Here is a 13,192-nt window from a genome sequence, read left to right as displayed (position 1 = left end):
CTACAGAAGGAATGCAAGCTTGCTGACACCTTGATTTCAGCCCTGTGAAACTGATTTCAGACTCCAGAACCGTAAGATAATAAATTTGTTCTTTTAAGCCACTAAATCTGTGGTAATTTTTTACAGCAGCAATGGAAAATTAATACAAATCATTTCAACTTCTTTAAAAAAAGGAACTTGTATGCTTTGTTTATAACACTAAAAAATATAGTAATAACTCAAACTCCAAAAAGAAGTTTAAAATTAAGCATAACCATTAAAAACTATCATTGAAAAATTATGTGGAGCACAAGAGGATATATTACGCTCTTTAAAAAGCAGGTAACAACAGAATTTTTTAAAATTTTATGTGTGCATATTTTAAATTTCCTGTATTTCTAGACTGAATTCCCTTCCCAAAATTCATGTTGAAACCCTAACCTTCGGTATGACTATATTTGGAGATAGGGCTTTTAGAAGGTAATGTTAAATGAGGTCATAAAGGTGAAGTCCTCCTAATATGATAGGACTGGTGGCTTTATAAGATGAAGACCTCTCTCCATGCACATTCACCAAGACAAGGCCCTGTGAGTACTCAGTACGTAGGCGGCCGTCTACAAGCTTCTCTGGAACCACACCATGCTGGCACACTGATCTTCAACTTCTAGCCTCTAATACTGGGAGAAAATTTTGTTGCTCAAGTTCATGGTATTTTGTTATTGCAGCCCAAGCAGACTAAGATTTAAGTGTTTATTCTAACTAGGAAAATAATTACCTTTTTAGCAATAGCGACGACTTTGAAAGGCTATTTTAAATATTTTATTTATTTATTCCGGGGGGGGGGGGGCGCAGAGGGAGAGGGAGAGGGAGACCCCCTGCTGAGCACGGAGCTGGACGTGGGGCTCCATTGATCCGGGGACTGGGGATCAGGACCTGAGCCAAAGGCAGACGCCACCAGGCGCCCTGAAAGGTTATTTTACATAAAGCTTACCTAAAAGAGTTGCAAACAAATACACTTGGCTTTGTCTATATTCCAGGTCCTATAGTTCTTTAAAGTACAGTGTTATGATGCTTTATGAGATTCCTACAGTTCTGATGCCTAGTAACACTGATAGTTATCACTTACAACCCCCTCACTCTCTGGATTTTATGATCTGAGCAGAGAGAATATAAAATGATGGGTAATTGTTTTATAATCGCTGCATTAATAAAAATATATGCCTTAAAGACCTCAAAAATAATTACAATCAGTCATCCTACACTAAATTAGTCCTTTGAAATCAGTCTTATATAATTGGATGACCATATGCCTGATTTGCCTGGGATGGTCCTGATTTATGTCCACTGTCCTGGTGTAATTGTTAGCAGTGTCTACTTTCATTCTCAAAAAAGTCCTGGCAAACTATGGTTATTCTATATATAATCAATTACAGAATAATTGTATTTTAAAAATTTTATGAATTTAGTGTTCAGTCTGGGACAGTAAATACCAATTGACACTAAAATCTGGAGAACATGGTGTCACAGTATATAATACTGAATTATTTAAATAATTTTCTTCCACTGGGAACCAGAGTAAATTTTGTGAATGAATTGAGAAGTACTAAGAAGAATCAGGTGCCAAAACATTTTTAGATGATTTTAAAACCACTCAAGAATCCAAATTTTTAATTTATTCAAGCAGTTTCAAGATTATTCAAAGGAAAATGTCAATACATCTAGAATTCTAGAATGGATCTCACCATGTTTCGAAAGTGTAGAAATAAATAATTGTGAGTTTATCGACTTGACTATTCTGGAAGATGAATGTTCTAGACAATTTCTAGATAGGGTAATGGCTCCAAAGTCCTTCCCTTAACATAAAATAACATTAAAAAGAAGCAAATGGCTTAGATTTAGGATTGGGGTCACTAAAATCTGATCGGTCATCTAAAATTTGTATCCTAATATGCTGACTCACAGTGCTGGCTTTTCTTCGTAACAGTAAAAACAAGGCTTTTTCTTTTTTTGTGGTTTTATGGTTTTATTAACACAAATACAATGAGCACATAAGCTGTCTATTCATTTTCTTGACTGTGCAGCCTGGCTTTGGGCTTGGTGCCTCTGACGGCCAGCGGGGCTGCTCTTTCCAGTGGCTTTGTGGTTCTTGGAGGAGACACTGTGAGCAAGCTCTGCACAGTAGACTTGCTGCACATCAGCAGCACTTCAAGCTCCTTGACATTGTGGCCTAGTAACTTCAGAAGCCACGGGGCAGCATGTGCTTTGTTTTCTTATTGCTCCTATAACCAGTTCTGCGCATCAAGATCTGGCTCTTGAATCTTCTGTGCACCCTACTGTCAATGATTCTGGGTTTCTGCCAGTTGTGCTTAATTTTGACGTATCGGTCTGTCTGGTGCTGGATGAACTTCTTGATTCTCTTTTTAATGGTACTGGGCTTTACCAGAGGTCTGAGGGCAGCCATGATGCCAAGTAAGAGATGGCTCAAAACAGGTCATTTTTAAGAATTACCAAAACTACATTTAAAGAGGAGAACCCAACACGAATATGAAAAAAAAAAAAATCTTTTCTTCCTAAGATTTTTCTATGCAATTAGCAAAGAAAAGAGGAAAAAACAGTATCAATGGTCAATTCAGATTGGCCACATGAGATCAGCTTTCCACATTTGCAAAAATACAATACCTGTATCATCTCTGCTGACTGTTACGAAAAATGAAAACAGGGCAAAATATAACTGTAGAACTGCTTTAGAAAAATTCAGAGAATCATACTCATTTAATGTTTCCCACATTCACTTCATATGTTCTTGATTCATATATGCCATAGTGTTTATATTTTAAAGTAAAGAGTCTACTGCTTGTATATATTACATCTCACAGTATCAACACATACGCATACTGTAAGACTAGTCGTTGGATTCCTGTTCTTCCTCTGCTTCTCGTGACCGTTTCCGGGCATTCAATGAACCTGTTTGCAAAGAAGATGCAGGAGCAACAACAGCATCTCTAAATCCCTGAGGCTGGAAGATAAAAAAATACAGAAGTATGGTTTAAGAACACCTAAAATAGCGATTGGTTTTCCAAATATTTTTAAGTAATTGATAAAAGAGCTACTTTATTCTTGAGACAGCGGTTATTAACCACTGCAAATGAAGAGGTTAAACCTCATGAATAGGTGTCCAAGCCAAAGCTGTACTAGCGTATTTTATATCTGTATTTATTTATACATTGTTTATACACACACACACAGAAATAACAATGCATTATAAAAATGCACTCTAAAAGAAAATCTTAACAAACTTTATGGTGACTCTATTGACGAGTAAAAGGAAGTAACATGTACTAATTACTTAGGTGCTTTACAAATTTATTTTCACAATTAAATAGTCTAAATTTAGTTTTCCAATTAGTATACTTTAAATGCACCTAAGCAGTACAAAGACTAAGTCAATAATTCGGTTTCAGAATCTCTATTTCTGTTTCGGTCCTTAAAAAATGAGATGCCAAGAATATATTTGGCTCAATACCACTGATAAATATGCATATTTCAGCCAAAAAAGTGTGTTCTATGATTTTAAATTATAGGAAAATTAACATTTTAAAACAGGATATATTTGGTGGCTATGATAGATCTATAATATCTACAGATTAAAATGAGTAATGTTAGTATTTTTTCTTGGAAAATCTTTAACAGCTTTCACTTTAAAATTTGTTAATATCCTGACATTACATATGGCATGGAACACACTAGCCTACAAATAAGTATTTCCTCTGTTCTTAAGAATAAATTTCAGTCCAATTGTCACTAGAATATTCTGTATATATACTACTATTTTGGGGATAATGTTCTAAGCATCAAAAGCTGTCCTCAAATATGCCTGCTGCCTACAGAAGTTAACAGAAGCAATTTGTAAATGCTCTCTTCAGATAATTACTGCCCACCAACACCAAAACCCCACTCTAATCAAATAATACTGACTGTGATTTGAAACAGTACTGTAGATTCCTTCTGGCTTGGTGATTTGTACAATGTTGCCAACCTGCTTAGAGAAAAAGAATAAATATACACAAATACATGATCTTAATTAATTAGTTCAGATGACTGATTTAATCATTTAAATTTATAGTTTTTCACTACAATTCTATTGTTTTGTTCCCTAAGGACACAGAAAGCAAAGAAATATCAAAAGACTCAATAGCTATATGTATGCATATAATAATTATTACATATAACAATAGAGTTGTTTATATAAGTGGAATTTTAAAGCAACCTAAACATCCAATGAGTAATTCAAAATAAATTTCTACATGACAAAATACTGCTGATGCTTAAGAAGATAAAGTGGAAGAAAATATTTAATGAGATAAGAAAATAATAATATATTAAGTTATGCTGTATGAGCCCCCATTTATAAGTTAGTAAATGCACATATATAGAAAAATTACTAGAAAACTACAATCAAAAAGTTAAGTCGTTATTACAAGATAAAGATTGTTTTTTCTTTATGTTTTTCCAACTTTCTGAAGTAACTGTATACTTTTTTGTGTGTTACGATAGAAGTATTAAGACAATTTCTTGGGCTATAAATGAGGAGCACATACTCATATCATACTAGTACAAATAAGCAAGGAAGACACATTCTTTCAAAATGATTATATCCAGAAGAATCACTGTAATGACAGAACAAGGTCTGTTTAGGTAGAATCTTATTATGTACAAAGTAATATAAAATTGAAAGTTGAAAGTAGTTAGATATAAAATTCTAAGCTCTTATTAAGTTTGCTCAAATACTGTACTAGCAACAAATATAAGCAAAAACTTTTATTAAATTATTAAAAAAAATTTAACTAAGTAATCTCTATGTCCAACGTGGGGCTCGAACCCATGACCCCAAGATCAAGAGGCTTATGCTCTATAGACTGAGCCAGCCAACTGGCCTATGCAAAATCTTTTTTTTTTTTAAGATTTTATTTATTTATTTAATTTGAGAGAGAGTGAGAGGAGAGAGAGCAAGGGGAGGAGCAGAGGGAGAGGGAGAGAATCTCAAGCAATCTCTGCACTGAACATGGGGCCAGATGTGGGGTTCAATCCCACGACCCTGAGATCATGACCTGAGCTGAAACCAAGAGTTGGATGCTTAACTGACTGAGCTACCCAGGCACCTTCTAAGCAAAAACTATTAAAGTGCATTTCAAAATTACTTTAAAACTGATATAACTTATTCACAATAGTCAAAAGACAGAAACAACCTAAGTGTCTGACGGAGGGATGGATAAATAAAATGTAGTTTATACATATAACGGAATATTTAATCTTGTAAAGGGAAGTTCTTGTCATATGTAACAGTGAACGCTGAAAACTATGCTAAGTGAAAAAAAGGCCAGGCACAATAGGACAAATATTGTGTCATTCCATTTACATGAGGTACCTAGAGTAGTCAAATTCATAGAAGACAGAATGGTGGTTGCCATAGGCGGGGAGGAGGGGAGAATAGGGGTTAGTATTTAATGGGAACAGTTTCAGTTGGGGAAGATGAAAAAGTTCTGGAGATGGATGGTGGTGATGACTGCACAGTAATGTGAATGTGCTGCATGTCACTAAACTGTACACTTAAACGATTAAAGTGATACATTTTATTATATGTACAATTTACTACACTCTAATTTAAAAAAAAAAAATTTTTTTTTTAAGTAGGCTCTATACCCAATGTGGGGCCTGAACTCACAATGCCAAGATCAAGAGTTGCATGATCTACTGACTGAGCCAGCCAAGTGCCCCACAATTTACCAGTTTTTAAAATACTGATATATGGGGGCGCCTGGGCGGCTCAGTCGTTAAGTGTCTGCCTTCGGCTCAGGGCATGATCCCAGAGTTCTGGGATCAAGCCACACATTGGGCTCCTCCGCTGAGAGCCTGCTTCTTCCTCTCCCACTCCCCCTGCTTGTGTTCCCTCTCTCGCTGGCTGTCAAATAAATAAAATCTTTTTAAAAAATAAAAAAATAAAAATAAAATAAAATACTGATATATGATGTGATGAGCACTGGGTATTATACTCAACTAATGGATTGTTGAACATTACATCTGAAACTAATAATGTACTATATGATGGCTAATTGAATTTAAATTTTAAAGAATACCATATCCCCCCCAAATTGATATAACTGCACAAAAAGCAGATTCTAACTTAGAGAAAAATCACAATCTCTCACAGTTAAAAGGATCACTTATTTACATACAATACGATGTTGATTTTTTTTACTGGATGCTTGGAGTTTATTTTCTACTTTGTTTGAGGCACATGGTTACAGGGTGTCAGGAAGGCTTGAGTGTGGCTTGGTCAGTAAACAATGGGGTTCTCTCAACTTCCCTTTTGGTGTTTTGCTGTTTTGATATAAAAGAACCCAACTGCTTCTGCTTACTGCAGCCTGCTTAGCCTACCGGGAGGGGAGAAGAGCTCTCATGCGCCTAGTACTTCCTGAATGAGCCTGGTGGCTGGTGGTGGCCACTCAGGATTGGGGCCTAGTGTTGGCTTTGCCAGGCTGGTCACCAGGCTGCTTCCTCATGGCTTCCAGAGCCAAGTCACAGGTGATTGTGCTATTGGAGGCCTAAGGAGATTCTGAGCATTCTGGGGACTCCAACACTGTAGCAATGAACGGGAAATCGGACATCCTGAAAAAGAACCTTGCCCACCAGTGACCCAAGTCAGCCTTGCGGAGACCAGGGTGGTGAGGGATGGGTGCACTTGTACAGGAGCTGTTACCAGAAGTGGAACACAGGATGTACTGGTAATAGCTGTAAGCAGCCATGAGTGAGCTGCTGGAGGAGATGGCAGCCATGTTGTCACCTGTGGACTGGTGGAAACCTTGGCAGTAACCCCTTATGGCCCTTGGCACGTGATCATGGGTGGCAGGGACCAGGATGCTAGGCCATGGAGCCCATTTGCAGAGGAGGCCCTGGAAGGCTGCTCCACAACAGAGGTGGGAGGAGTGTTGGATTGTTTTCAAAGACAATTCAAAAAGGACACCTTGGTTTATGATGTTACTCTTCAAAGTTTGAAATTGCCCCTCTACTCAGCCACAATTCAAAAGAGAAGCAATCAGGGGTGCCTGGGTGGTGCAGCTGGTTAAGTATCTGACTCTTGATTTCAGCTCAGGTCATGATCTCACAGTCCTGGGACCAAATCCCACTGAGCGCTAAGCCCGCATGAGACTCTCTCCTTCTCCCTCTGCCCCTTGCTTCTGGCACACACACACATTCTCTCAAATGAATAAATAAATCTTCAAAATAAAAAAGAGAAGCAATCAGAGATCACAGTCCATTAGCTTAATGTTTTAGATTTGTACTTTTGGGACAAAAATAGCAGAATCCAAAACGTCATATACTCTGTAATTGTAATTATAGGCAAAAATGAAGTATTTGTTGTGTAATATGTAATATGAGAATAGTTGTATTAGGGACAGAGATTATAAATTTTTACAATGCTTTAGTGTAGATAATTCTATCTTTAATACAAAATATAACAGAAAAATTGGGGTGCTTGGCTGGCTCAGTTGGTAGAACATGTAACTCTTGATCTCCAAGTTCTAAGTTGGAGCCCCAATTTGGGCACAGAGATTACTTAAAAAAAAAAGTAAATAAAAATAAATAAAATTTCAAAAATATACATATATATTTAAATAACGGAAAGATAGAAGCATGGTGTATTTTAACCGGCCTTATTTTTTTTAAAAAATCACTCTTTTTGATTCAATAAAACAAAATTTAACTAACCTTCTGAAAAATTAGTATCTAAATCACCTTATATCATCATATGTCCAAAAAGATACCCAATACTCTGAATATTCTGAGAAAATTATTAAAAAGTAAATAAGCTTTTGGGGTCCCTGGGTGGCTCAGTCGTTAGGTGTTTGCCTTCGGCTTGGGTCATGATCCCAGGGTCCTGGGATGGAGTTCCGCAGCAGCCTTCCGGCTCAGCGGGGAGCCCGCTTCTCCCTCTCTCTCTGCCTACTGCTCCCCCTACTTGCACTCCCTCCCTCCCTCTCTGTCAAGTAAATAAATAAAATCTTTAAAAAAAAAAAAAGTAAATAAGCTTTTAAGAAGCTTTCACATGTTTGGGGCGCCTGGCTCAGTCGTTAAGCGTCTGCCTTCGGCTCAGGGCGTGATCCCAGGGTCCTGGGATTGAGCCCCACATCGGGCTCCCTGCTCCGCTGGGAGCCTGCTTCTTCCTCTCCCACTCCCCCTACTTGCATTCCCTCTCTCGGTGGCTGTCTCTCGCTCTGTCAAATAAATAAATAAAATCTTTAAAAAAAAAAAAAAAAGAAGCTTTTACATGTTTATTAAAAATCCTAAAGTCAAGTGGGCATTAAATATTCAGGGTGAAAAATTTCCTCAAATTCCTAAGTAAAAATAAAATAATTTTATATTTCATATCTGCATCTTAAGACATCTTTTTAAACAACAAACTAAACCAAAGAATCACTTGGCTCATGGCCGCAGCTGAGATGAAGCTTAACATATGGCTGAACTACACAGTTTGGGTCAGGAAGAAATAAGACAGAAGCACAATTTGTGCTCTAAAGCTAAGCACACATATGAAACACTGTGTGGGGGTGTTGATATATTACTCCACTCTACCACCAGATCTTCTTGGCAAAGAGTGATATAATTCTGAACAATTTCAGCCTCATATTATCATGAATTGCAAATTGGAGGAAAACCCTCACAATATACAGGACAGAGACAAAAGTACTTATTTGAATAACTGTTGGGATGTCATTTCATTGTTAGTCAAAGAGTAAAAGCCAGGTGTTTCCGGTGAAAGATGGGGACTGGAGTATAAGATGGGACACTCAGGTTCAATTCTCAATATAAATTTGGCTAGTCAAGGTTTTTACTTTTCTGCTCAAACTGGAAGTGTTCATCTTTATAACTACTTTTCCCCAGTGTGAATTTCTATTTTTGTCCTTTCAAGATAAACTAAATTTTAAAACACATACGAGCTTTCATACAACTTCAATGACTTAAAGATAACTTTCTTTTTTTTTTAAAAGATACCTGGTTTCAAACAATGAATAAATATTTTAATTCCATTAAATGAGATCAACTTATTTTGATTGTAATAAAATATGCACATTACTTATCATATATCCCCAGCCTGGGGGGAAAAAAACAGTTTGGAGAAAAAGGATTTTATCTAAAAAGGAGGATAAGAGCCATACTTTCAGATTTGCTGGCAATCAACACAATACTGTAATTACATTGTAGAAAGAGCAATTATAGGAAAAGAAACAGACCCTATTATAGAGTCAGCTATAAAATTTGGATGCTACTACTTATTTCATAGAGTTATTTGGAAAATAAAATGAAATATATATATATACCCACACACATACACAAACAAATAAACAATGCTTAGCACAATAAAAGGCACTTAATAAAAATTCAATAGGTAGTAGCTATTAATTACTCTTAATCTTTCTGGGAAGCCTTGGTCTTCTCACTTCTATGTAGGTATAGATCCTTCAAAGAGTTATTGAAGGGATTATATGAAATGCTGTATATAAACTTCCCAGTTAAATATCTATCATAAGCAAGCAGTTCTAAAATGGTAGTTTGGGATATAGAAAAAAGTTATGGAACAGAGTTCCCCTAAATCTAATTCAGGGCACCTGGGTGGCTCAGTCGGTTAAGCATCTGCCTTCGGCTAAGGTCATGATCCCGGGGTTGGCCTCTTCCTCTCTTCCCCTCTCGTGCTCTCTCTCGCTATCTCTCTCTCAAAAAAAATAAATAAAATCTTAAAAAAAAATCTAATTCAATGTCTGTGTTCAACACCATTGTCCACTTTCTTGGAAAGGATGAGTAAGAAGCTGAAAATCACAAAATGTTTAACTCTTAAAAAATAAGCATAATTTTCTGATCTCATGGGTACCTAACCAATGCTAACTTCTGGAATTTGACTAAGAAGGCAAACATCTCCTTCTGATGAATGCATTAAAAGATGAAACATCTTGCTTTGCTCATATTATTTTTCTTATTTTTTAGATGTATTTTAATAGTGAATATTTAATAGTAGAATAAGAGTGGATGACTACTACTATATACGAGTTCAAGGAGAATCCCTAAAAACATTTGAACAGTGGGATGCACTTTACAGAAAACCTAAATCTGGGAAAGTATAAGCAATATGTTCAAAAGATTCTCATCTGGAGAACTGTTACCAAATCTTTACAATAGGGTTTGTTGCTGAGGAAAGAATTCCTTTTGTGATCCAGAATACAATGACTTATTTACAGAACTGGGGGATGGAAGTCAATTGTAAAGCACTATGTGTTATGAGAAAAAAAAAGTTACCTGAGCTCTTCGGAAATGCTACTTTTTTAAAAGGTTTTATTTATTTATTTGACAGAGAGAGAGCGCGCACGCGTGCACAAGCAGGCAGAGCGGTAGACAGAGGCAGAGGGCGAAGCTCCATCTCAGGACCCCGGGACCATGACCCTAGCCAAAGGCAGACGCTCAACCGACTGAGCCACCTGGTGCCCCATGGAAATGCTATTTTTAAAAGAGATACAAACCACATGAATGAGTTTCCAAAGATGTATGTAAGTGTAATAAATTCTGCTATGAGCTCAGAGTAAGTAAAACCTAATTTGGTCAGGCATGATTTTTTTTCAGTTTGGAGAACAAAAAAATGTAGGTAAAGAACTAAGACAATTATCACTGACCAAACCTGATATATTTAAGCAACCCTTTTTTCTTTTTTTTTTTTTATTTTTAAAGATTTTATTTATTTATTTGACAGAGATAGAGACAGTCAGCGAGAGAGGGAACACAAGCAGGGGGAGTGGGAGAGGAAGAAGCAGGCTCCCAGCAGAGGAGCCTGATGTGGGGCTCGATCCCATAATGCCGGGATCACACCCTGAGCCGAAGGCAGATGCTTAACCGCTGTGCCACCCAGGCACCCCAAAGCAACCCTTTTTTCCATCTTTGCCCACATGCTTTCTCAATTTCTCCCTTTCATTAGAGCATTTCCAAACTAAGTTCTTTCAGTTATACAAATTAATCTCAAAGCAGAGGGGCTGGCATATATTTGTCATTTCTAGAAATGTAGAATAAAAGACGCCACAGCTTTCATTTGCCTATTTTAAAGAAAATGAAAGCTGGTTTGTTCACTTGCTCAGCAGCTTTAAAAACAAATACAAAGGTTTCATGCTGTCATAGTTTTATTTTAAAGAACAATACTTGTAGAAGGCAGGTAAGTAACTGGATAACAAAAGTAGGATAGCAAAATACAAAAGAAAACAAAAATAGACACAATTTCATATAAGAAATACATTAAGCAACTAAGAAAAGCCATCCCATTTTCCACATAAATTAGTCCTAAAGCTAACCTCAGAAAATTTTCCTTTTGTCTTGATTTTCTTCTTTCAATCCCTTCTAGGAACACAAAGTACCCACCTCCTGCAAGGCTAATAAATGGAACTTGATTTCAAAGAGGTTTAGAAGGAGCATTCCTTGGCCACCTACTCATTTCAAGTGCACCCCATCATTTAAATATTCCAAAGAATTTCCTATGTTAGCTAAATGTGCAGTTTAACAACATGTTTCTATGTTTTCTCTAGGTGATTGAGGACAAGGCAACAAAAGCTTTCGGCTTTTGAGTCACTGTAGATTTCATCCACTGGAGTAGATCTAAGAAAATATAACCCTTCAGTGTAATTAACCCAATATTCAGAATTATTAGCTTGTTTCTATACTGACCTTTGCTTTTGGTCCCAGTGAAAGATTAGTCGTATTGTAGCAGCATGTCCCCAACTTTCCCCTGGTGGGAACAAGAACAGAACAACTGTATACTGCCTTACTGACAAGGTTAGAAGTCTCTCAGAATGCCCCTGACCAAAACAGTTTTATTTTAGCTAATTTAACACGAGAATATACTTATACTTTCAAAACCCCTTGTACACATGAGTAACATCCTGAGATTAGATTTTTACCTATCTGTGGAAATACTGAAGATCATTCATTATCCTTTATTTGCTTTCAGAAAACTTTATAATTTGAGTCAACATTTTGTCAGTCTTCCATATCATCAGACCTACTAACATATTTCTGGCTACAAGAAAAGCAAAAATTCTGACAAAATATTCTTAAAGAATTTAGTAAAAGAAAAATCTCGAAGCACTGTGTCCTAACAAAACCATGACTGAGGTTAGAAGGAGTCATAAGTCTATTCGCTGTAGTGTGATCTCTATTTAAATGGATTCACCCTTCTTCCTGCCTAAGACTTTCTGAGGGCAAGAATCATCTAATGAATATTTATATGCTCGGTACCTAACAATAGTTAACAAATAGTAGATGCTCAATAAATATTTGTTAAATAACTGAAAGGATGAGTGGGTATCTAAGGGTACTGTGCTCCATGCTAAGACTTATCAGTGAATAATCAGATACAATCTCTGCTTTCATGGAGCTTACAGTTCTCAACAAGCATCGCATGAAAGAGGCTGAAAAAATGTGTTAAGTTAAAAATCCTTATCTGGGGGTGCCTGGCTGGCTAGGTCAGAAGAGCATGTGATTCTTAATCTTGGTGTCATGAGTTCAAGCCCCATGTTGCCTGTAGAGATTATTTAAATAAATAAAAAACTTTAAAAAATGCTTATCTGATTAATTACCCACCCAACGCAGGAACCAGCAAGGCCTGATTTCCATCAATTTTTGTTGTCATCTGATTAGTTAAAAGTACCTTAAAAAAAGTGAGAAAATTCGGTGAATCTCTACCCCAAATTACCAAGGAAATAGTCCTGTGATTTTAGTATTCTGAATACAATTTAAAGAAAAATATATTTAGGTAATGAAAACTATTCTGATAAATTTTTTTTTAATTTGCCCATAAAATTATCTGAAAACGTGATTCTATTGAACATAAACATTTTTAACAAATAAGAACAATTGTGAAAATGGAAGAATAAAAATATAACAGATAACAAATACATAAAGGTGTAAAGAGATCATGTATGAAAACTTCATAACTGCGAGCATGGGAAAAACCTCACTTTTAAAATTTACGTTTTGGATAAGCCAGTAGAAACCACCAGACCAGGGGCACACGGGTGGCTCAGTCAGTTAAGCGGCTGCCTGCAGCTCAGGTCATGATCCCAGGGTCCTGGGATGGAGCCCTGAGGCGGGCTCCCTGCTCAGCGGGGAGTCTGCTTCTCCCTCT

General features: G+C 36.7%; 1 protein-coding gene across 3 annotated transcripts in view; it reads right to left on the bottom strand.

The window, feature by feature from the left end:
* Nucleotides 1–2,734: 2,734 nt before the first annotated feature.
* Nucleotides 2,735–13,192, bottom strand: part of RAD51C (RAD51 paralog C) — a 35,746-nt gene continuing 25,288 nt past the window's right edge. The window contains exons 6-9 of one of the 3 annotated variants that reach the window (XM_008695495.2): nt 12,645–12,715; nt 11,734–11,794; nt 3,955–4,015; nt 2,735–2,995 (exon numbers count right to left, since the gene is read on the bottom strand). In XM_008695495.2, the coding sequence (XP_008693717.1) occupies nt 2,982–2,995; nt 3,955–4,015; nt 11,734–11,794; nt 12,645–12,715 (207 nt within the window). In that variant the 3' untranslated portion in view covers nt 2,735–2,981. The remainder of the gene's footprint in view (nt 2,996–3,954; nt 4,016–11,733; nt 11,795–12,644; nt 12,716–13,192) is intronic. The other 2 variants (XM_008695494.2, XM_008695496.2) reach the window with 2 other exon arrangements.

Source organism: Ursus maritimus, unplaced genomic scaffold (genome assembly GCF_017311325.1).
Source record: "Ursus maritimus isolate PB19 unplaced genomic scaffold, ASM1731132v1 scaffold_24, whole genome shotgun sequence".
NCBI lineage: Eukaryota > Metazoa > Chordata > Mammalia > Carnivora > Ursidae > Ursus > Ursus maritimus.
Note: the sequence above shows the minus strand (reverse complement) of the source record. Positions and strands in the feature narration are given on the sequence as shown.